Source organism: Polistes canadensis, unplaced genomic scaffold, assembly GCF_001313835.1.
Source record: "Polistes canadensis isolate GaletaPanama2010 unplaced genomic scaffold, ASM131383v1 scaffold_165, whole genome shotgun sequence".
Classification (NCBI taxonomy): Eukaryota; Metazoa; Arthropoda; class Insecta; order Hymenoptera; family Vespidae; genus Polistes; species Polistes canadensis.
In genome coordinates, this window is record NW_014569712.1 from 182526 (window position 1) to 208418 (window position 25893).

At 32.7% G+C, this 25893-nt stretch overlaps 3 protein-coding genes and 1 long non-coding RNA gene across 8 annotated transcripts; 2 read left to right on the plus strand and 2 right to left on the minus strand.

Moving 5' to 3' along the window:
• Positions 1 to 87: 87 nt before the first annotated feature.
• Positions 88 to 4652, minus strand: LOC106789136 (cleavage and polyadenylation specificity factor subunit 5). Its single transcript, XM_014753086.1, has 6 exons — positions 4418 to 4652; positions 1911 to 2111; positions 1633 to 1696; positions 480 to 645; positions 283 to 397; positions 88 to 142 (listed from the first exon to the last, which is right to left on the minus strand). Exons 1-6 carry the CDS (start codon positions 4528 to 4530, stop codon positions 121 to 123), a joined length of 681 nt encoding a protein of 226 aa, XP_014608572.1. The 5' UTR covers positions 4531 to 4652; the 3' UTR covers positions 88 to 120.
• A 407-nt stretch (positions 4653 to 5059) lies between these two features.
• Positions 5060 to 12303, plus strand: LOC106789127 (transcription elongation factor SPT6). Of its 3 annotated transcripts, XM_014753058.1 has the most exons (13): positions 5060 to 5151; positions 5666 to 5815; positions 5904 to 5982; positions 6073 to 6257; positions 6335 to 6454; positions 6539 to 6556; positions 6687 to 6847; positions 6929 to 7178; positions 7267 to 10304; positions 10394 to 10910; positions 11012 to 11252; positions 11328 to 11757; positions 11847 to 12303. In XM_014753058.1, the coding sequence occupies exons 2-13, from the start codon at positions 5777 to 5779 to the stop codon at positions 12046 to 12048; spliced, it is 5280 nt and encodes a 1759-aa protein (XP_014608544.1). In that variant the 5' UTR covers positions 5060 to 5151; positions 5666 to 5776; the 3' UTR covers positions 12049 to 12303. The 3 variants fall into 3 exon arrangements, with proteins under 3 accessions (XP_014608544.1, XP_014608543.1, XP_014608545.1); XM_014753057.1 differs by lacking the exon at positions 5060 to 5151 and having other exon boundaries at positions 5433 to 5815; XM_014753059.1 differs by lacking the exons at positions 5060 to 5151; positions 6539 to 6556 and having other exon boundaries at positions 5433 to 5815.
• A 656-nt stretch (positions 12304 to 12959) lies between these two features.
• On the plus strand, positions 12960 to 25396 carry LOC106789125. 3 transcript variants are annotated; one of them, XM_014753053.1, is made up of 4 exons: positions 12960 to 13154; positions 14106 to 14340; positions 21334 to 21509; positions 21716 to 25396. In XM_014753053.1, exons 3-4 carry the CDS (start codon positions 21367 to 21369, stop codon positions 24324 to 24326), a joined length of 2754 nt encoding a protein of 917 aa, XP_014608539.1. In that variant the 5' UTR covers positions 12960 to 13154; positions 14106 to 14340; positions 21334 to 21366; the 3' UTR covers positions 24327 to 25396. The 3 variants fall into 3 exon arrangements, with proteins under 3 accessions (XP_014608539.1, XP_014608541.1, XP_014608542.1); XM_014753055.1 differs by having other exon boundaries at positions 12968 to 13145; XM_014753056.1 differs by lacking the exon at positions 14106 to 14340 and having other exon boundaries at positions 12968 to 13145.
• Positions 15209 to 17372, minus strand: LOC106789126. Its single transcript, XR_001381965.1, has 2 exons — positions 16902 to 17372; positions 15209 to 16743 (listed from the first exon to the last, which is right to left on the minus strand). It is a non-coding gene; the product is annotated as an uncharacterized LOC106789126 (long non-coding RNA).
• Positions 25397 to 25893: the final 497 nt, after the last annotated feature.

A 25893-nucleotide genomic window follows, 5' to 3' on the forward strand; every position in this document is an offset into this window, starting at 1 on the left:
TCACACATACATACAATGTTTAATTATTATTCATTAATAATAGTAATAATAATAATAATAATAATATACCATAATTAACTTAAATAAAATATACCAATCTTTTTATTTTGATATCCTTTTTCACATGTAAATAAAATTAAATCTGAAAAAAGGGCAAATGATATATATATATATATATGCACATATATATACATATAAGTATTCTCAATAATGATTTAATAAAATTCATAAAAGTGATATATAATATTTTGTTTATATATTAAAAATTTAATTAATATTTACCTGCAAAGTGATTGTGGTAAGCTAGAAATAATCGGTCCATATCCTTGAGAATTATCATACAATTCGAATAATGGTGCAGCAACTAATTTGTAATTTTTCGGTACTGCGAACCGGGCTAAAATAATTCATTAGAAATAAAATCGTGCAAATGGTATTTGTATGTAAAATAAAAAACAAAGGATTTTCTTGTATATTACCTTTTTCCTGTAATTGTACAAGGAACAACCTTTTATGTTCCTTTGGTTTGGTAATGTGGGGAGGGACATATGGATACTGAGGTGGTTCAAAGTTGGGTCGCCACCAATTTCCAATACTATCTTCTATCAGCCATTCCTGTTTGACTCCGTCTTGTTGTCCAAATGTCTAGAAGTTATTAATTTAAGTATATTACACTTAGTATGCATTTTCAATAATTTTCATAAAATAGCATATAATATAATACATTCTTCTTCATTTATAGTCCACTAAGAACATGGTTACATTATATTTGAAAGTGTCTGATATTACATTGTTATTTTCTTTTTGTTGTAATGGACAATTTTTTGAGAGTTGCCTAATATGTTCCTTGCACAACCTCCTTTACATTATTATTATTATTATATTGACATTAATTACATATGTCAGAAATATTCACTTTGAGAAATACCTCTGACATGCATTCCTTAAAAATACATAGTGAAAATGAAACAGCTGTTGTACATGTATATATATATTGATACTAACATTCACAAATTTGGCAATATATATATATATATATATATAAAATTATTAATCGAGTTTAATGAATGACCTACTTTGTAAATTAAAAAACCATTAGCCCTGCTTTGGTTTTCAATCGAGTATTTTGTTAGCCTACCGATACTGAATTTAATTTTATACATTATATACAATATATATATATATATAAATAATTATATATATTTTAATAAGTTATTTATCAAACTTTAAAGCAAAAAAAAATCCAAGAATAAAATTTAAATATACAATCTTTCTTATCGTTTTACAATCTTCATATCCAGTCTGTTTAACGTCCATATTACATATACAAGAGAGCTGGATAAGAACAATGTTCTTAGCTAACCAGAGCATCCTATAAGCTTTGTCTTGTAACTACTACGAACATCAATTTTTCCGGGCATGCAGCGCACTAAAAATATAGATAATACCTCTTATAATAGTTAAATGAAAATTCCCTAGTTTGAGCTACAGGCCCGGTTACATAAGTTCTACATACATCTTTTAAATTCATACAATATACGTTTATAATAAGACAATATTACAATCTAACATATTAAAGTGCCACTCCTAGCCACCCTGTAAGGCAGCATAAGGCGTCGTGGTAACTGTTACCTCAGTAAGGAGCCGTTTTAGGCCCTCTACCTCGTCTTCTCCTGCATTTAGTTCTCCACCAGGTCTAAAACAAACAAAAATAACGAATAAATTATTCATTAAATTCTATAGACTAATAGATTTTTAGATTAACCCCTTGCACTATGATTTAATGCACTGAGCTGCATGCCATATTCAATATTACATTTCATATTTCTTATGTTTAAATTATAAAGCATATCATAAGTTTTGCATATTGTTATAGAGCAAGGGATAATATGGTAAATAAAAATATTTACAATTTGAAGAATGTCGTTCCTAATTGAAGCAGCAGAACATGGGGTAATCCATGTTCGTGAACCAAGAGTACTCCTTCCACGCTCCTTCTCATTCCAATCTTGTCAAATTCATCTCTCATACGTTGAAACCTTGCTGGCACCGATGGATCTTTCTCGAAGAGTGGCTCTTTTGTTCCAAATGAATAGTTTGTCAAAGGATATCTATGATAAATGAGTTGTATTGGTCTGTTAGGCTTACTTCTTTAATCTTTAGCAAGTAAACTCAGCTTCTCCAAAATTATATCTTAAAGTGATAGGGCAACATACAATATAATAATAATGATAATAATAATAATAATAACAATAACAATAATAATAATGATAATAATAATAATGATAACATAAGTATTCACAATGCAACAAACTTTAAATTTCTAACAATTCCCTAATTTTTTATGAAATTGAATTTAATTTTAATATAATTATAAATAAATATTATATATATTTAATTGATTCTATATGCAGATTATATAAATCTTTGAAAAAGACATTTCTGCCTTTATTATATAAAAATTATGAATATATATTAAAACAATAAAGTTAAATAATAATCTTATAATGGAAAAAATTATACAGAGTATCGAATTAATTCATACCAAATTTAAAATTTTTATATTGATTGAAGCTATCTATATCGATTAACAATATTCTTAAGAAATTAATTTACATATTTATAAAGTTATTGTGTAAAATGAAAAAATATCGAGAAATATATATATATGTATATAGTATACCCAAACTTATTAAACATTTGTTTATGTTAGAAGAAGAAAAAAAAGAGAAGAAAAGTTCACCAATAAAATTACGTATGTGTTATTGTTCATATTCATAAAAAATGTAATCTACATAATTAAACATATTGCGGTACCAATTTAAACATAACAGTACCGATAATTTCTTATATCTACATACATGTAGCATTACCCTTTCCACGATACATAATGTCAAATTAATAATCATACTCCATATTTCAAATATGTATTCTTACGTAGTAATAAAAAGATATAAACAGATTGGAAAAAAATATAATGATAGCTTTGATACCCACGAAGGATGGTTGTAAGTTAGAAAGACTCACTGAAACATATCTATCTTTTACATAAATATTTATCGCGACATTTTACAACACGATTATTTAAAAATAAGGAAAGCTATAAAATACCTTCCTTCCCTTTTATATTTAAAGACAGCAATGTTGTTAGACATCGCAATATTGTACTTGGAAAAATGATTATAAATATCATCAATCTGTAACTTAGTTCTGATTTAAATCATGTGATCTATGATCCTGCATAGTATTTAAAAACTCAGTTTAATAGTCATAATTAACAAGCCTTTCCAATAATAGACTGAAACTTGAAAAACAAATTAGCCGATACAATTCTCTTCGTAACTTAAATAAATAACAATGCGTAACAACAAATATACCCTAGTTGTTATCAGGTATATACATACATAAACGATCTATAATGTATTCGATATAGAATACGTAGCTGCGTTTTAGCGAGCATATATAATTATGATTTATGTATTCCAACAAAAAAATTAATCTCTCTCTCTTTCTTATTTAAATCTTTACAAAGATGAGATTACTTAAAAAGTAGGAAACCGTTAATAAGTCTTTTAATTTCCGTTCAGTCTATACAACAATTAAAAGTTTCCAGGACACGTCCGGAAACTATTAATTAACAAAATTAATAACGCTTGTTCCATCCATACATTTATAACAAAGTAATACAATAAGACAATGTATGAATGTACAAAAAAAGTTTTATATTTATAATTGTGCAGGCTTTTATATATGAAAACATGATCAAATATATATATATTATATTCATCAAAGAAACATAACAACGATAGAATATTTTCTTTCAACCGTACCCATGATTATTATTACATTGATGAAATAACATTACCGAAGAACAGGTTATTCATTATTATTTTTTTTGTGTGTATTTTCAATTCTTTCAATGATTGTAAAGCAGGCAATATTCATTCGAAGTATATAATAATACATCGTGCAACGAACGCAAAAATTATAAGTTCAATACAATCCTAAGTGTTTTAAACGAATGGTATTAAGAAAAGACTTGTGCGTTAATTTGTTTATGAAGCGATATACCATGTATTCTTTGAAAAATTATAATGATATAGTTTATATATAAGAATAAATAAATATATATGATAAAGAATTGATTTAATTTTAATGAATAAATAACGCGCGCACAAGTTTTGTGATATCGCTTACATAAACATAGAGAATATTCTTAACGAAAGGATGAACAGCCGTCTCATGATTGTAACATACACATATATACGTATATAGTATAACAAAAGACTTTAGGAACATAGTATGTATTATCGCTAGCGTCTCTCAACCCGGCTATAGTTGTTCTATAGGAGAGGCAGTCAAAGGAGATTACTCTAGAAAATAATGTGATTAAATCACGTATATGCTGCTCACTTACAAATTAACTGTCCTGTTGATAGTTAGATTCTGTACAACTTTTCCTTCAAAAGAACTATTACTAGTTCTCCTCGGCCACCCGGTGGCCTTCCCTTGCGTTGTTCCCATCGCCATTTTAGTGATGCTAGTATGCTTTAGAGCACAACGAAAAATAAAGGACAACCCAACGATCTCACTGCTTCCTTTGGACTGCTTCCAACCGTTTCCCTTACGATCTAGGAATTAGATCGACACATTGCCAAATCTCTTCTTAAGGATATTTGACAACGCAGCAATATATTCTATGGTTGAATTATATTCCAATTTAACAATAAAAAATTATAAAAATCTATTTTATTAATGATAAATAAACATATATTGTTAATGTGAATAAAATAATTAATACAATAATCATTTTTAATTGTCTTAATTTAATATTAAAAATTTGTTAAAATCAAAATTTGTCCAGATTTTAAATAATCGACCTATCGAATAACATCCAATTAAAATGCTCTGTTACGATAATCGAATCTTATTGGTTAATCGAAATGAACGGAAGTACGGACCGGAAATACAAAATAAACGGAAGTGCATACCGGAAATACTAACTGAAGACCTAACTTCACGAAGGAACAGCTGCTATCATTCATAGTACGATACGAGAAAGAATTATATTGTTAGTCAATTATTTATAATTTCTCGTGCTATTATTTATTTAGAGAGATATCTTCTCGTAATAGTCATCATTTAAATATAGTAAGCTTGGTAATATTTAATTGCTATGATGTTTATTAATTGTATTTCATATATCAGTTTCTTTTTTACTATCGGAAATGGCGTTGTACGACTGTAAAAATATTTTATGTATATCTCAAGAAAAATCAATATTCTCTCATTAGATTGTTAATTTTTTAATTAGAATATAATATTTTTGCTTGTTATTTTAATTTTAATAGAAAAATATTTTACTCGATATTACAAATTATCGATCGAAATATTACTAGATTATATTTAAATGTGCATTTAATGGTGTATGGAATGCATAGTTACAGAAGTGGAGGGGTAAAGGGCAGTCGGGATACTATGTAATGGCGTAGCTACAGTTCTTTTCGTACGAACGTATTTTTCAGAGTGTTTCGTTTGCGTTTATGTTTTGATTATATAAATTTGATATTTTATTGAATAAAAGAGTATTTATAAACTAATATAAACTGTAGTGATTATTATAAATGGAATATTTATGCTTAGTATAATCACGTCATATTTACAGTTGGTTGACAAACCATTAAAGAAAAGGGACGAGCAATTTACAACTTTTTCGAAAGTATTTGGATTTGATTTTTTATCTGCAACACATTTTTGAGATACATTTTCATCGAAAATGGCAGACTTCTTAGATTCCGAAGCAGAAGAAAGCGAGGTTTGTTTTTTCACAATGTTTAATGCATTTTAATGTACCGTATTGCGACATACTTTCATATATTATAGTTAACCTTACATTGTTTCAGGAGGAGGAGCTTGATCAGAATGAAAAAAAGAAGTTAAAAAAGATCAAGGCGGTCGAAGAAAGCGACGAAGAAGATGACGGTAATTCAAAACTTATTTAACATTATTTTTTTTAATTTTCTCTCATTTGCATATTTATACGAGGTTAATAAATGAATTATTATTGTTTAGATGATGGCGAAGAAGTCGCAGATTTAATCGATGATAATCCGATAGAAGAAGAAAGCGATGGAGAGGATAGTGATACTTCTGGGGGTTCTAAAAAGAGAAAAAAGAGTGACGACGAGTTTGATGATAGATTGGAGGAAGAAGATTATGATTTGATAGAAGAAAACTTGGGTGTTAAACTCGAAAGGGTAAGTTTAACGTACTACTTTTTTGTTTGAAGTCCCCAGAGAGATCCCGTATTAAGACAAATTTCTCTTCAATTTAGAAACGCAGATTTAAACGTCTTAGAAGAATACAAGACGAAGAATCCGAAGATGAACAGGAAAAGGAACCGGAAGAGGATCGAGATGCCATTGCCACTGAACTATTTGAGGGCTCTGGCGATGTAAGTATCATTTGGAACTCTTTTCTAGATTTATCTAGTATTCATATAATCATATTTGTATGTATTTCTCTGCATCCATATAAGGAAAGAGATGTCTTTGTGGTAATGATACTTTTTTATTCTATACAAACAAATATCAATCAATTAACAATTTGCACTATAGTGTAATCTAAAGGATTAATATTATTGAGAAAGAATGTCTTTATTCATTCCTATTTTTCATGTTGTATAGGAAGAAGAACGACGAAGTGAACGCAGTCACCGACCAGAGGTTGAGACTCTGGATGAAGAAGGAAGTGAAGGAGATGATGATATGAATGATTTTATCGTTGACGAGGATGGAAGATCTCTCGCAGAAAAGCGTTTGAAAAAGAAACCAATATTCTCTGATGCGTAAGTATTCAAATCACATTTGTTATAGTTTATTTTATGTACACACAATGAAGTATTAATTAATTTATATTGTGAAAACAGAGCTTTGCAAGAAGCACAGGATATATTTGGAGTTGATTTTGACTTTGATGAGTTTGGTAAATTCGGAGAGGAAGATTATGAGGAAGAGGAAGAGGAGGAAGAAGAAGATGAATACTTGGATGACGATGTTGACGAAAGACCAAGAAGACCGAAGAAACAATTTAAAAAGAAAAGTACTAGAAAGAGTATTTTTGAAATTTATGAGCCAAGTGAATTGAAAAGAGGCCATTTCACGGATTTAGATAATGAGGTATGTACTTATAGTTACTGAGGTACTTTGTCTTCTAATTATTTGAATATAATACTAATTATTTTTATTTTTAAATTTGTTATTCTAGATTCGTAATACAGACATTCCCGAACGAATGCAGCTTCGTTCTATTCCTGTTACACCCGTAGCTGAAGGTTCTGACGAATTAGATCTTGAGGCAGACTGGATATATAAACAAGCATTTTGCCGACCTACTATTTCCGTTCAAGATGCTCACTTGAACGAAGAAGCCAAAGAGAGAGCCAAGAAAGGCGTACAAACTATTGGGAAAATTAAAAAAGCTTTAGATTTCATGCGAAATCAACACTTCGAAGTTCCTTTCATCTCATTCTACAGAAAAGAATATGTGCTTCCAGAACTTAATATCAATGACTTATGGAAAGTATATAAATTTGATGCAAAATGGTGTCAATTGCGTCAACGAAAAGATAATTTATTGAGACTGTTTAAAAAGATGAGAAATTATCAATTGGACGAAATTATGAAAAACCCTGATGCTCCGTTACCAGATAACGTAAGAGTGATAAAAGATGATGACATTGAACGTCTTAAAAATATTCAAACTAGCGAGGAATTAAATGACGTTTATCAACATTTCATGCTTTATTATAGTCATGATATACCAGCTATGCAAGAAATTGTTCGTCAAAAAGAAAGAGAAGCACGTCGTGAAGCTAGAATACAAAAAAGAAAACAACAAATTGCTGAAGCCGAAGAGAATGGTGAAAATCTGCCCGAAGAGGATATTGAACTTGCTGCAGAAGAAGAAGATGAACCAGATGAAACATTGAAACAAGCAGTTAGAAGTGGACCGTACTCTACTTGTCGAAAAGCAGGCTTGGATGCGCTTGCTAAGAAGTTTGGTCTTACTCCCGAACATTTCGCAGAAAATCTTCGCGATAATTATCAGCGTCACGAAGTGGATCAAGAACCCACAGAGCCTACAACAGTTGCAAATGATTTTTGCAGTTCAAGATTTCATACTCCAGAGGAAGTTCTTAAAGCTGCTCAATTGATGGTTGCTATGCAATTGGCGCGTGAACCATTGGTACGTAAATGCGTCCGAGAAATGTATATGGAGAGAGCTAAAATATCAATTAAACCTACGAAAAAAGGTATCAAAGAGATAGACGAGAATCATCCTATCTATTCCATGAAATATTTGAAAGACAAACCAGTTCGGGATCTTGTAGGAGATCAGTTCTTAAAATTGATCATAGCTGAAACAGACAAACTCATTACTATTTCATTGAGTGACACGATTGAAGGAAATACAACTAGCAATTACGTTGACGAAATGAAGCAACTTTACTATCGTGACGAATTCAGCAAAAATGTACAAGATTGGAATGCTTTGAGAGTTGGCAGTGTAGAAATGGCTCTCAATCGTATGGTGATACCACATTTAAAGAAGGAATTGAGAATCAATCTTGTTACAGAAGCAAAGGAATGCATAATGAGAGCTTGTTGTCGTAAAATGTATAATTGGATTAAAGTAGCTCCATACACTTGTGAATTTCCTGAAGAAGAAGATGAAGAATGGGACACGAGTAAAGGTCTTCGAGTTATGGGTTTAGCTTATGTACCTGATTATTCTCAAGCTGCTTTTACATGCATCGTTTCCGCTGACGGTGAATGCACGGATTACGTAAGATTACCACATTTGATGAAGAGGAAAAATAGTTTCAGGGATGACGAAAAAGTCATGAAAGAAGCTGATTTATTGGCCCTTAAGAATTTCATCGCTACTAAGAAACCCCACGTGGTTGTAATCGGTGGTGAATCGAGAGAGGCATTAATGATTGCCTCTGATGTAAAGGAATGTATTTCTAATCTAATGGAAGATGAACAATTTCCTACTATCCAAGTGGAAATATGTGAAAACGAACTTGCTAAGATTTATTCCAACAGTAACAAGGGTATTTCCGAATTCCGAGATTATCCGGAATTATTGAGGCAAGCTATATCTTTGGCAAGAAGAATGCAGGATCCGTTGGTAGAATTTTCTCAATTATGTACTGCTGATGAAGAAATATTATGCCTCAAGTATCATCCATTGCAAGATCAGCTTCTCAAGGAAGAGCTTTTAGAAAATTTATATTTAGAATTCGTAAACAGAGTAAATGAGGTTGGCGTTGATGTTAATAAAGCAGTGCAACAAGCTTATTCTGGGAATCTAGTACAATTCATTTGCGGTTTAGGTCCCAGAAAAGGACAAGCATTGATTAAAATATTGAAACAAACGAATCAAAGATTAGAAAATAGAACTCAACTTGTAACAGCTTGTCATATGGGACCCAAAGTATTTATCAATTGTGCTGGATTTATTAAAATTGATACAAATAGTTTAGGAGATAGTACGGAAGCGTACGTAGAAGTATTGGATGGTTCGAGAGTGCATCCTGAAACGTATGAATGGGCAAGGAAAATGGCGGTAGATGCATTGGAATACGACGACGAAGATGCAAATCCGGCTGGTGCTCTAGAAGAAATTTTAGAATCCCCTGAAAGATTGAAAGATTTGGACTTGGATGCATTTGCAGAAGAATTAGAAAGACAAGGTTTTGGCAATAAATGCGTTACATTGTATGATATCAGAGCTGAATTGAATTCAAGATACAAAGATTTACGTGTACCGTACCAATCTCCGAGTCCCGAAAAATTATTTGACATATTAACTAAGGAAACACCTGAAACGTTCTACATCGGTAAATTGGTATTGGCAACGGTGGTTGGCATAAGTCATAGAAAACCACAAGGAGAACAATTAGATCAAGCCAATCCAGTTAGAAACGATGAGACTGGTTTATGGCAATGTCCGTTCTGTCTTAAGAATGATTTTCCTGAGCTTTCGGAAGTGTGGAATCACTTCGATGCAGGAGCTTGTCCAGGAAAAGCTACAGGTGTAAGACTGAGATTAGACAATGGAATATCCGGTTATGTTCATATTAAAAATTTATCTGATAAACATGTTGCCAATCCTGAAGAAAGAGTTGGTATTGGTCAAGTAATACATTGTCGTATTATTAAAATCGAAGTAGAACGCTTCAGTGTCGAATGTACGAGTAAGAGCAGCGATCTGGCAGACAAAAATCACGAATGGAGGTAAGTCGTCACATTATATATCCTTTTTTGTTTTTATTAAAAATAGTTTTTAATATTATTTAATGTATTTTTCGTGTATATCTTTTTAGGCCTCAAAGGGACATTTATTATGACACGGAAACGCACGATCAAGATGTCAAAGTAGAAGAGGATGCTAAGAAAGTAAAGCAACTTCAGACATACGTTAGGCGTGTTATTATACATCCGTCTTTCCACAATATTAGTTTTGCCGAGTCGGAGAAGTTAATGCAGAATATGAAACAAGGAGAAGGCATAATTAGACCCAGTAGCAAAGGTGCGGATCATCTTACTGTAACATGGAAAGTAACCGACAATATTTATCAACACATTGATGTAAGAGAAGAAGGCAAAGAAAATGCATTTTCCTTGGGCCATAGCCTATGGATAGGTAATGAAGAATTCGAAGATCTAGATGAAATAATTGCCAGACACGTCAATCCGATGGCTGCGTATACTTCGGAATTGTTAGACTTTAAATATTACAAAGCAAACGTGGAAGGTGTAAAAGATAAGGCTGAAGAGATTTTGAAAGAACAGAAGAAACAAAATCCAGGAGGAATTCCGTACATTATATCTGCAGCTAAGGTACGAAAAACGCAGCAATTTACATTATACTTATTTTCTTTTTTTTATATTTTTATAAATTGTAAACGTTTAACTCATATACTTTTATTTTTATATTGCAGAATTATCCAGGAAAATTCCTCCTGTCGTATTTACCAAGAATTCGATGCCGTCACGAATACGTTAGCGTTTTACCAGACGGCTTTAAATTTAGAGGACAAACGTTTAGTAGAGTAAATGATTTGTTCCGTTGGTTTAAAGAACATTTCCGTGATCCAATACCTGGTCAATCAACGCCAGGTACTCCACACGGTGCTTTGACTTCAAGAACACCGTATCATGCTACTCCTGGGGCAGTTACAGGTACTTTTCTATTCACATTAATCATTATTAATAGTATAAAAATATATATTTAAATATTTATATTTAATATTCCAGGAATGAATCAGGATGCAATACAAAGAGTGGCCCAAAATTTGCCACACCACATGTTGCATTCCCTTTCACAAGTAGCGAATCAAACACCACATCATTATCCGCCACATACTCCAGGTGCAGCAAGTACCACAGCTTATGGTGGAATGCACACATACCCAAATACACCTTATACTCCTTCAGGACAAACTCCGTTCATGACACCGTACCAAACACCTCATCATACTCCGCGACATGCGCAACAGACACCAAATCATCACCAAGGTCCATTCTTACATCCGGTATCTTCGTCGGTACCATCTACAACTCAAAGATCAATGCGATCTCATAGACCTGCTCCGTCTGTGTCAACTCCGTCATCTGGAGATGCCACGGATTGGAGTAAGGCAGCTGAAGCTTGGGCTCGTTTGAAACAGTCCACTCCTCGAGGATCGTAAGTCTCTTCTTCTATTTATGATCTTAAAACATTTAGTTGCAGTTATCTAATTTAAATCTCATTTAATTTAATTTAATTTAACGTAGGGGTAGTACTCCGAGATATGAAGAATCTCGGAAAACGCCACGGAATTATGAGGACTCTACTGGAAGGACTACTCCGAGAAATAGAACTCCATCTAATCGAACCCCATCCTATAAATCACCGCGAGGAACACCGTATACTAATTCTAGTCCGCGCAGTATGTCTCTTAGTGGAGATGGTACACCATTATATGACGAAAGTTAACCTACGAATATAGTTAAGATTAAATAAAAGAATGGGTATATTAATGTGTTATTATTATGTAAACTTTGTATAGACCTTCATATATTTTTAATGTATTTTGTATAATGGCAGTCAGCGATATTAAACTTTTGTGTACATAAAATATACTATATAATAATCGTTACATATTATTCGTTATTATGTTTGTCGATTTCTTCCTTTATCGCTAATGTAGCGGCAATAAACGCTTGTGATAATTTAATTGAATGTATTCAATTCTACGATCTCTATCTGCATCATTTTTTTATTCTCTTCCTATTCCTTTACCAAACAATTGTATATTTTTATAATCTTTTCGTAATATTTTATATTAAAGGATATTCTTTAAAGTATTTACTTCTTTAGAGGATATACTCTTTAAAGGATTTAAATCTTTTTGTAATCTTGGTGATCAGATTACATTACATAGATAAGAAGCTTTTTTAAAGGTTTACAATTGTTATACGTGTTGTTACGATGTTGCTGCATTCATGGCTAAAAATTGAATGAACACGTGTAGTAAACATTGTGCTATCTACATAATAGTAAATATTTACTATGAAGAAACATATGCGCATGTGCAACGATCGAAAATTAATGAACGATCGTTACCAATGAAAGAGAATAAAAATGCACCGTGGTTGGTTAAACTGCAACTTGATAATGCTGTAATATTTTGGAACAAAGATTGATAAATATATAAATCTACGTTACTGACGAATGCAAATATATTATTAATTAATTCATTTATTAATTTTAGTATATAACAACATATATTCATATTTTTATCAATCATCAACTTGTCGAATAACATCCAATCAAAATCATCTTTATTTCGTTACTTTTTTATCATTGGTCAATCGAAATACCGGAAGTGCATAGTGAAAATGCTTTTCCGGTTATGTAGCATAGGGGTTCTCGTAGCCATTTGCACGGCCGCCGCGGTCATTCCATGGGACGCTGACGCTAAATCGTTGGTTGTATATTCGAGAACGGAAATCAATTCTATTGTGCTATTTATTTCTAACGACGTCTAAATATCAACTATCTTCTCGTAACAGCCATCATTTTCTCGCATAGTAAGTTTGGTGAGTTTAATTATCATAACAATGTTTATCTCTACATTTCGTCCATCGAAACTTCTTGCTCTTATTTAATGGCGGACGTGCTTTTCTAATGGAGTTTTACCTGTTTCTTGAAAGAAAAATCGATATTTTCTCATTCGTTTACGATCTTATTATATAATTATAAGATTTGTCTAACTTTAGGACGAAAATAATGCACTTCGTGTAATTAGCTATCGATCTAAATATTATTAGGTCATTCTACGAGTGTATATGAATTTACGCATTAGGGAGTTCTTGTTGTATCACATCTCTCTTTCTCTCTCTCTCTCTCTCTTTCTCTCTCTCTTTCTCTCTCTCTTTTTATCTCTCTTTTTATCTCTTCTACTCTCTTTCTCTCTTCTTCTATTCAGGTATTTTTATGAATATTTTTCATTTATATCACTCTAGATATTTATACTATTTAATTTATAATAAAGTAATGATCGTGATAAAGATAGTTTTTATATCTCTAATACAATCTAATGACGTTGAAATTTATCTATAGGTAATTTAGGAATAGATATATAGTTCTTGAAACAATATTAATTCATTTCAAATGTGAATCATTTTTGTGCTTTGTTTTTGAATTTAATTTGCAAAAGGATGAATTTGAGAGATAAAATCATAGCTTACATTTTGAAAAATATAGTTTATCATAAAATACTGAAGAAATGAGTCTTATAAATTGTATTATTAATAGATCTATAATAATATTTATATATATATCAGAGACATAATACACACCAGTAACTTTTCTAGTTTTTACTTAAAATTTGGCTTTTTTCTATTCCTTTTTTTTAATTTGAAAATGAAGCGCAAGTGTAAGTAGAGCGTTAATTTTGTACAATGAAAGGAAGGAGACATTGGTAGCTACAATTTCTGATTGCCCTGTGCGGTTTAGGTACAGTGTGGAAAAAATGGTGTGTGTTACAGGATCTTAGGCAGCTCAGTGTGTGTTAGGTGCAAGAAAAGATTCTTCATCAGTGGACATTATTACAATGACTTGGCGCAGTTAACTACTCCTTTTCTGCTTCTCCATTTCATTGTCCTTCGTTGATGGGCCCTTTCCTGCTCGGTCATCTTTGTTCTCATCGACTTCTTATCTTTCGTCGTACCTTTTAGCTGTGAGTGAAGAAAGAAGAAGTTTCTCAAGTTTCTAAAGTCGAAGGTAATACTTCAAAGTAATGTAATAAAATTAGTTCTTAATTCTGGTGGGAAGTGTTGTGATTTTACTAGAGGACCTTCGTTCCTCTAACGTTCTCGAAAATCTTCCACAAACATATATGTTAGTTCTAATGTTTCTGCTCATCCCCCGAATATACAAATGTGCATAAACATGAGTTTATAAAATGATATAATTATTGTTAAAAATAAAAAAAACTCTTGAACAATTGGTAAGTAACACCGGTTAGAATAATAGAAGGAGTTAAGAATATTCGTCACGTTCATACAATTTTTATTTTTATCAAAGAACTTAGAATACTTATTTTAACACAAAAGATTTATATCATTATTCCAACAGGAAAAAGATTTTTCATTTATTTTTTAGCATCTAAATCCAATCAGATTATGTTGACTTCATAATAATTTGATTGATATTATTCGAATAAAAAATATTTTTTATATCAAACATGATTATTAAATTCATAAATTTTTTGTTCTTCTCTAAAACAAATGATTATTTATTTATCGATCTAAACTGCATCAGATAAATTTAAGACATGCAGTTATGAATATTCGAGCATTTTGTTTGGTATATAAAAATATACCAAGCATTTATTTAATATAATATTATGTTAATCAGTATTGCAGTTTTATGTCGTCTACTTATAGGCTGTTTCTTAAAACTATTTAACTTTGATCAAAGTCTAAACAAAATCTATTGAAATATAAACTTCATAGATTGTAGGTCGAGGTATTTATTATATGATATGATGAAAAAATATATGAAATATAAAAAAGTATAAAGAAAACATATATACAATAAATACAGGTAAGTTGACAAAGATAATATACTTACTGACATAAATGTGAGATTCTTTATTTTTATCAAATTTATTATATAACAAATATTTTAGAAATGAAGTAAAACTTCGATCAAAGTTGGTAATTGCTGAATACATAATTTATTAATTCTTGGTACGTGTTCTTATTATTCTACATTCTATATCAGAGATCATTTTAAATTTCATTCAAAATTTTCCTTTAACGCTGATTATCTTTATTTATATTAAAACTACTTAATCTGATGGTTGTATAGAATTAACTATGCAAAAGTACATATATATGTTTGCATATATAACAGAACTATCGCGCTCTAATATAGTATATAGTTAAACTATTATTTCATTATGAAGAGAAAAACACATCAAGCTATAAATTATAGAAACTTTAGATGTTTTAATCGTTTCACATTTTATTTTGGAAAAAATACTAAGACAAATGATTATTCCTTTAAATTAAGAGATAGGATAAAATCAATTTTGGGAATTTTAATCCAATTCGTTTCTCTATGGTTGACCATCATCATACTGCGACATTTATGAAAATGATGGCGATACTTTAACGTGATATTATTCGGAAAACGAGTAAAAAAAAAGAAAGAAAAGGAGAAATGAGAGTGGAGAGAAAGAAAGTCTGCTGCAACTTAATCTTGCCGGTCCTTAGCCTGCTGCGAAGTTTGGTTTTTCTACGAGAGGTCCTTGCAAGCTGGGAGTCATCTTGTACGAGAGCATTTTTAAATCGGATATTATTTACATATCTTATATATACAAACGCATAACACCCTATATGAATGAATCTCACGTTTTACCAACGTGTTTTATCTTATCCTATCCATCTCGTTGTCTTAATTAATTTTACATCGAAGTACAAAAGCAACAGATTATTATTACTACCTTGACTTAAAGTTATCTGAATATCTGTTTGCGTTCCTTCTTATTATTAATGTTATTATTGTTGCTGTTCTTGTTTTGTGGTTACAATCAACAAGAAATTCTGATCTTATATATGCATATCCATTTGAATTTTAGAAATGAATAGAATTGAATGATTTAGATGAATGAAAATGTGTTAATATGATAATATCGTGCATTATGCATCGTTACCTATTTCAGTCTCCAAATTCAATGGACAAATCATTTGACTGTAGTTCAATATTAATCGTGACATTATTGATTACGTGATTAGTGACAATTATTTTTTATTTTTTAATATCTTGATAAATATTTCAACTAGATATATATGTAGGAAACATACTATGCTGGATTATTTAACCGAAGAGACTTTTAATAGGTCATTCTATGGTGCTTGTATCGATAAGACAAAGTTTATCTTTGTCGTTGTTTTGCTTTAACAGAAACAAAAAAGTTAATGCAGTGGCCTGCACGGTGTGTCCAGATTTACTGGATTAAGCTCTGCATTTAATATTCGTTTTTAAGTCGGATGATTCTAATGTATAAATGGACTAACCTCCAAAACAATATGCTGCTGCTAATTACACAGATATTTATTCTTCTTCGGACACGAGTAGACATTTTCCTTTAATAATCGTCGACTCTAATGATTTGCCCTAAACAGAAAAGAAAATAAAAAAAAAAAGAAATAAATTAATAAAACACAACTTTAATTTGTCGCGACGTACGACGTTCGTATCTTTTCATGTTTCAGATCGTCGAAAAATGAAAGAAAGGGAGTGAGAGAGAGAGAGAAAGAAAAAGAGCTATTTACCTGTCATTAATTTTATTACAATCGAATATATCGAACGGGGAAACGCGTTATCGATTACGATCAAGGTGTTCGATAACCGAACGTCATCTTGCGTATTTAATTCAACCTCGTGAATTCATCGTAAAAACAGCGATCTTTAATTTTTCTTATTCAACGTACTCTTCGTACACGAGTCTAATTATTATTTCTTTATTATCGAACAAGGGAGAACAGGAAACAAAACGAAGTAAAAAAAAGTACAAAAAGATACAAAAATTATGATAATTATCCTTGCTCTCCTTATCGATTTATTCCCGCCGCACCCCCACCCCATTAATCGTCATGAATGAAATCGCAGCTGGTTGCGTACGCGCATGCGTGGCTCAATACGTCTTCTACACAAATATATATATATGCAATACATATATCTATATATTACACACGTATACATACATACATACGATTACGTAAATTTGCCTGCACATATTTAAGCGTGTGTTATATATAAACACGTTACCTCAAAAAACACATATCTAAGCATATGTGTGTGTGCGATATCGTATTTGTTTCTCCTCAGTGCATATAAAACAGTAGTAAAGACAATCCTTTTTTTATTGGGTCACAGGGTTACTAGATCATGTATTTTTAAATAAAAAGTTTAATGCTTTCTGATACGAGAATAAATGATAACAAATGTTCACGTTCAATGGAGAACTATTGGCGATTGAATATTATGAAATACTGCGTGAAGAATGGAAGAGAGAGGGAGATAGAACATTGAGGATGAAAGGGTGGAGAGGATAGGGGAGGTAGGTGAGAAGAAGGGACAGGGGGGGTTGAGTAAATTAAACGACTGTGCGAAAATCGATGCTGAAAACCGTGTTGCTCTACAATACATTCTCTTGACAAAGGTGTTGGGTTACTTTCAACGAGTCCAACGTGCACATATTTTCACCTGCACGCAAGCACACATATATCTTTCATAAAATATGCGAAAGGAGCATTTGAGTAAATTTGTATTATGCGTTCTGTACTTAATAATTTTGGTTTCAACCTATTCAGACGAGTTTTATTAGTAAAAAAAACCGAATCTTATTTCCTTTCCCCTGTCTCCCAATCTCTTGCTATTTTTGCATTAATAAAAAGGGAAAAAGGGAAAGAAAGAGAGAGACAATGTTTCTACAGCGGTAAACGTTAGGAACGTGTTTCGTTGAATGGTTTTCTTTGACGATTGTAACCCTCATCGAGACAACTGAGAGAAAGAGAGAGAGAGGAAAAAAAAAGAAAGAAAGAAAGATCTATCATCATCGTCTTCTGTTCGAGTCTCAAAGGGATGACACAAAGGAATCCTGAACATACACCGGTCTTCTTCTTCTTTCATCGCCATCGAATCTGCAGGTTTCCCCTTCGTATTTCTCCATCTTATTTACTAAATAGCATCGTCGTTTCTCGAACGAGTTTCTCCTCTTCTGTATGATATGCTATTTATAGTAATCGTCGTGCATTTTAGCATTTGATCGACTTTCAAATGATGTGGTTTGTTTCTCTGTCTCCGATAAATGGGAAAAAAAAGAAGTTTCCTTTTAAAATATTACCAAGAGATATTTTTGTTATATATCTCCCTTTTTCGATGCCTTTTAATGTTAATTTTAATTTTTATTTCTTTTGCTCTCGTGTTCTTTGCAATAGAAATCAATAATTCGTTGCTTTGTTGTTAACCCTTTGCACTCAAGAGTCACCATTCGATTTAAAACTATGATTCAAATGTAATATTCTTTTCAAAGTTACGGAATACGATGAAATGACCGATCATTCTCTATGATTCAAATATGCGGAAAAATCATCATCGAGTGCAAAGGGCTAAAAGATTAAGAGGGAAAGAAAAAGATCATTGATACGTTCCTATTATTATTATTATTATTACTATTACTATTCTATTTGTTTGTGTTCTTTTCTGATCCCTCAATGCGTTCTCTTCTTTTTTATTCTTGCATTGAAATGTTCTTGGTACAAATGGATAATGCATCTCCCAAGAAATGAGAGATACTTCACGTTGATAATACTGCGTTAATAACCATCGACACACACAACAACCATCAAGGTAGTTTATTTTTCAACGTTGCCGCATCGAATTCGACGCATCGGTGTGTTTTCCTGCTTCCTTCTTAAATATTTCTTTTTATTAAAATATCGAGATTTTTTGTTCTTTTCTTTTTTTTTTGTAAGAAGAAAAAGATAAAAATGTATTAGATAATGATAGAGAACATTGGCTGCTAACGCAACGCACAACCAACGAAGAAAGAAAAATCTACCCTACTCGTCGGTGAGATTCAACCATTCTCCGAGCAGTTGGTGGTTTTGGTTGTTAAACTAACTACTATTATTACTATTCTTTCATCTTTTAAGAATCTGTTTTAAAAAGGCTGCTAATAAATATTGACGTCTATTTCGAATACTAAAAGTACACATGCGCACGTGTTCTCTACGTGATTTTTCAAGTTTCGGTATCATGAACGTTTTATTTATAGTAACTCTCCTACTGCGAATCAATAAACTTAATTCTACAATTAATATTATTATTATCATCATCTCTGCCAATTTCTTTTTCCCTTTTTTTTACTCTCGAATGAATTTAATTTACAAATGAATATAATTTTGTTAATACAAATATCTGATAGAACGATTTCCACAACAACAACAAATTATATTTTTTCTGCATATATTCTGCATCCTTTTCTCATTTTATTTTGTAAACGTATACGGTATATGTTTACACGATGGTTTTGATTTAAATTCGCTGATGACGATGGTGATGGAGTGATGGTGATGGTGATGGTGATGGTGATGGTGATAATACAACTTGGATAAAATAGTTGAAAGAATTCTATGCAATCGTGCTGCGATCCATACGGACCAGAGTTCATCTTCAATGGTTCTAAGCTGCAACACTTGTCTTAAACCAAGGATAATTGAATAATTAAGTTGTCTTATCCACGATTAAATCGTATGGAGATAACAAGTCTATTAACTCGATTCATTAATCGATCGTAATCATGTTGATTATCGAATCATTCATTGTATATATATTTAATCAGAGATATGATGATAAGAATTAATTTATACAAATTATGCAATATGCTCTTTGTGGTATATTTAATACAATATTTATTATAATTAATATGAATTATTTCCTGGTACACGTTACTTAAAGAAATTATGATGCAATTATAAAAAATTATAAAACAAATTATGATGCAAGACGTTTTATTACTTGTTTAAATCTATCTAAAGATAGGAATTATTGCAGTATGCACACACACACACACACACGGTGAATAAGAAAATGATTTAAGTTAAGTAATAAAACATAATAAAACACTTAGAAAATTCAATCGTTAATACAATACAAAGAACAGTTATACAATTAAAAAAGTTTTGTTGGTAATGCAGATAATCAGTATACGCATTTATTCGATATTGTTATCTTTTGACAAGCCCATACGAATTAGATTCAATTATTTGATCTTCTAGGATGTTTTTTAAAGATAATTTATCTGTTGAAATTCCTATCGAAATCCGAAATAACACGCATAGAAACTTAAACCATTGTGAAAGATGTTATTGATAGTACCTACGAAGTAGCATAAACGTTGCGTGGGCGCATTTCTATACCTGTCCTGTGTTGCTGCTGCTGCCTTGTGTCAGCAGCACACATACCAATCGAAATTACTGAAGATTCATTGGCGCCAATGGAATTTTATTGAAATAATAAAGAATACTAGCCATTTTCTACGCATGAACTAAAAATACCTCGTTTTATTATTCTATCCGTATGACAATGGTTCTTAAACATTGTTATGATATTATTCCTGATCAAAAAATAAATTTTATATTATTTTATTTCCGAAATACGTATATAAACAATTATGATAGTAAAATATTTTTCTTTATCCAATAGTTCTATTTTAAAATCGGATTTTCGTCAGCCCTTGCGAATATCGATCGACAACAGTATTCTATATAATTTAAATGCGTGTTTTATGGTCCCCCCACCTCCCCCTTACGTGTATGTCTTTCAGATACTGTTCTAGGTAAAGTATTCAGCTTATTAGTATTATTAGTTTTGTTGTATGATGTTAAATGTTATTAAAAACGTTTAATTACTATTGTGCTGTACAAATGATTCGAACAACTGTTCCGTAATATTTTTTATTATCTGCGTTTTAGTGTATTCAATTAAATGTAGTTATGATATGATATATTCTAATGAATAAAACAATCGTGAGAGATAAACAAGACAAATTCCGCACTCTCTGTATTATCATTCTCCTTTTCTCAGAACAATATTTCAGATTGGTTAAATATCGATATTTGAATTAGTTTCTAACTTGAACAATAACAACAAAATATTCCCTTTTCTTGTTCTAATTGTCACGTATACCTTCGGTTGCAGATACTTGAAAAAAAAATAAAAGATCTACCAAAAATGAGTGTGATAATAAGACTACAGAATCTAGCATGGTCTGCCAACGCTTTGGACATCCGCCAATTTTTCAGAGGGCTCAGTATACCGGAAGGTGGAGTACATATTGTCGGTGGCGAACTGGGAGACGCGTTTATAGCGTTCAGGTAATAAAATGAGTTTGTTATTGGAACGCCGGAAAATATCCCGTTAAAATACTTTCTAGAAAAGATTATTTTACGATCTATTTTGGTATTCGGTCGATCGGTCGGGTAATTTTCTAAACGCATTGTAGAATGTATAATATAATAAGGAAAAGAGTTCGGAATAATGTTTTCGAACTAATCGAGAAACGTAATGATGAAATTTACAGCACGGACGAGGATGCACGGCAGGCTATGATGCAAGATGGGGGTAAGATCAAGGAGATGAAAATAAAGCTGTTGCTAAGTTCGCGCACGGAAATGCAGAAGGTTATCGAAGCGGCGAGACAACAAACGTTGCACCTTCAATCGTTTATACAGACAGCGGCAGCGGCAGCACCACCGGTTGCAGTACCAACTCCAGTAGTTTCTGCTAAGCCTGCATCACCGAACGATAGAAGGGAAAAGGACAATGACAGCGAATCGAGTAAGGATCGAAAGGAGAGACGCGATAGATCGAGATCGAGAGATAGGTCACGTTCGCGAGATCGTGACAGGGATCGGGATAGACGTGACAGGGATAGGAATCGTGATCGTAGACGTCGAGACAGAAGCAGATCGAGAGACAGAGAACGCGATCGTCGCGACAGACGTCGTCGTCGTGATCGTTCAAGATCTCGCGACCGTACCCGTTCTAGGGATAGGGACGTTAAACGTAATTCGACGGGAGAACGTCGTAAAGATGCTACAGACGATGATAATAATGACGTGGTATGCGTAGGACAATTTCACAAAGATAATAAATCCGCGTCTGGTGGCGTTGGCGGTGGTGGTGGTGGAGTTGGTTCGCTGAAGAAACCTCCTATCGTTGAAAATGGTATATGGGAAGTACCACCTCAGACCCAAATGCAAGCAACCCTCTTAACACCGGGAATTTTAGGAGCGGGCGTGGCCGCTTTGTCGCAAGATGGCGAGCAACGATCCATGACCTTTGGTAATTCCGTTCTAGGACAGCAATCATTGCTACAATCGAATCAGTTCTCCTTGAACGGTTTGAACGGTGTCGGAAATCTTATGCAGCCACATGTTCAGACATTAACCGGCCATGCGGTCGGTATGAATTCACTTCCTCCAAACTTAGCTAACGCGTCTCTGCCAAGCCTCAACAGCGGTATGGGTAATTTAAATCGTCCAAAAGAACCTTGGAGTCAAAACGATCAGGGCAGAATGGATCAAGTCAGATTTCCAGGTAGAGCGAACCAATTTGGATCACAGGATGCTGCCGGCATGTATGGGGCCAATAACGGTGCCATTAATTGTAGACCCGGTCTGAGACCAAATAGCGTTTTTTTGAGCAAAGTACAGGAATTAGAGGGTCGTCGTAATCCACATGCTTTCCAAGCTGTTGCCTCGGCTGCTGTTTCGCAATATGGTAACTTTGAAAATGGTCCAGATCGGCAAACGTCCGGACGAAATTCCAACAGTTCCTCGAGATTTTCTAATGATAATAAATCTAGCTCTAGCGGTTATTGTGTAGAAGTACGTAATATGCCATTGAATGCTACGTACACGGACGTAAGACATGCATTTCAAGGTATCTTTATCAGAAAAGATGGTTTAAAATTGATCAATGATAATCATGGTAATCGAGTCGGTATTGCATATATCAAGTTTAGCAAAGCGGAAGGTAAGGAAGTTGCTTTATCAATCCCAAGATACGTTCGCGGTTCCGAAGTTGAAGTTCTTCATTTGGACGAGAGCATTTTCGATAAAGCTGCAGATTCTTATGCACCGGATAAAGAAGACGAAGCTGACGTCAGGACGTCTACTTGCATTCTTTTGACGGATCTACCGTCGTTCACCAAAGAAATGGACATAGCCAAATTGTTCCACGACTGGAAGATAAATGACCTTTTTATTACGAATATCAAGGAATCCGGGAGTACGCATTACGTGGCATATGTGCAATTTGCTAGATTAGAAGACGCTAAATCGTCTCTCGGTACTTCTTTGAAGATTGGTAACAAACAGGTAACTGCGACAGCCATTTCCGAAGATAAGTTTGCACAAGCAAAACGGGAACATGAAAACGGAATGAGCCAAAATACTACCTCGGATTGTATAATCATGCGTGGTTTGTCATTCCAAACGTTGGACCGAGACGTTCACGATTACTTTTCCGATATTGGAATCGTACCACGACGAACCCATATGATATTGAATCAGAACGGTAAACCCACTGGCGATTGTTTCTGCGAATTCGAAACTACCGACGAAGCACTTAGGGCTACGGCGAAGAATGGTGTGCCTTTTGGTAAGAACATACCAACGATCGAGCTCATACCACGAGTTCACATGTTAGAGACTCTTGAAATGACCGATCCCCAATTGATAGAGGCCCAGCAGCAGCAACAACAACAACAGCATTATCCACCACCGCAGGATGCACGGCCAAGATTTGCAGGACCCATGCAAAATCACATGCCGCGTTTTGGTAATTCGGCATTTGGTCCCAGGTGTCCACCAGGTCTGATGGGTATACCGAGACATATGTTAGGTCGTCATCCTGGTTCTATGGACTACGTCGAGGGTTTCGGGAAACCTGGTTGCGTTCTTTCTTTAGAGAATGTGCCATTCAAGGCAGACATTAACGAAATAATTGACTTTTTCGGTGATTTCGACGTTAAACGGGAAAACGTTATAAGACGTTACAATGAAAGAGGTATGCCTACGGGTGACGCCCGCGTAGCATTTTCTTCACCTAGCGAAGCCCAACGAGCATTGAGAGAATTGAAGCATTGCAAGATGAGGGATCGGACCATATACATGAAATTAGCGTGAGTGGATGTTTCTGGTCGTGGGAACGACTCCAAGAAATCGACTTTGCAAAGGAAAATGAAATAATTTATTATTGGAAAAATTATCTCCATTTCCTTTATCATTCGGCTCGGGGTTCGGCTCGGCGCTTGGTTATATTCTCTTTGTCACCCTTCGATCATTGCCGTTGAGAAAAATAAAATAAATTTTTCCTTGCTCGTAAGCGGCACGAGCTTTTTTTAGGTAGAAATATTTTTTACGAAAATAATTATGATAATAATATTAATAATAATAATAATAATAATAATAATAATAATAATAATAATAATATAAATATAATATAATATAAATATATCATCCGCGGTCGTATTTTTCATGGGTACACGAAACGAAGATGGAACTGAGGAAAAAAACGCGTTTATCCCTACATTATGCGTTTTGCCTGTTTGTAAATATGACGAAAGAGTTGAAAAAACATTTTTTAAATAATATCGTTTCATCCTTGTTCGATTCCAACGACCGATGGTCGATCTCTACGATGACGTTGTTCCTCGTTATATGAATTCCCATTGAAATATGTTCGCTTATATAGATATATATATATATATATATATATATAATAGATCAAAAAGATATCATTGTGTTATTTTCCAACGAGCTAGCTTAACTGTCCACGTTGTTAATCCTTACGAATGGTGAGATCATAGAGAAATAGTGAGAGAAGGGGGAGGGAATAAATCTTAGGAAAAATATAAACGATCATTTCTACGTTGGTGGCACTAGCTCTTTTTATTTCGTTTTAACTCATTTAACTAAACTACGATCATAGTATATCTCTGCGTTCGTGTAAGCGTATGCGTATGCGTGTGCATAATTTGAACAATTTAGAAAGTACGACGTTCATTTGAAATATGCGTCAACGTGGCATCTCGAGATCCATATTTGTTATAAAATATCATTTCGTTTTGCAAAATAATCACGATCAACGACATCATCCAATTCCTTCCTCTAATGAAGGTTACAAAGTAATATAATATACATATATTACAAAATATGTCTTTTAATTAACGGAATTATAAATAATCACCGACATACATTGTTATATTACAATTATTTAGTACTACCTTTAGATTACAATGATTAGCATGTGAATAATCATGGATTGTACGATCAATTTAATTTTGAGTATAACTCTAATAACTTTTATTTAGTTTATTTTTCTTTATTTATAATTGAAAATTCTTAATTATTTATCACTTAATTCTTGTTCTACTTTTTATTATCATCCTCCCTTCATTTCTTTTATTTTCTTTTTGTTTTATCGGGAGTACACAACGGTCTTCGTAAAAAAGAAAAAAAAAGAATAAGGAGAATCATTTTCGGCCACGTTTAGGTAAATATATTTTCATATCAAAAATTATTAAATCAAGTTTAAATAATAAAATAATATATAAGGGATCGATGTGTTAAAGAAATTTAAAATGAATTTCTTTTCCTTCTTCTTCCCCTTCGTCTTTGTAACTCGACGAAAAAGTTAAGTCGACAATATGGATACTATGTATCAATAATAGTGAATAAATAATCAATCATA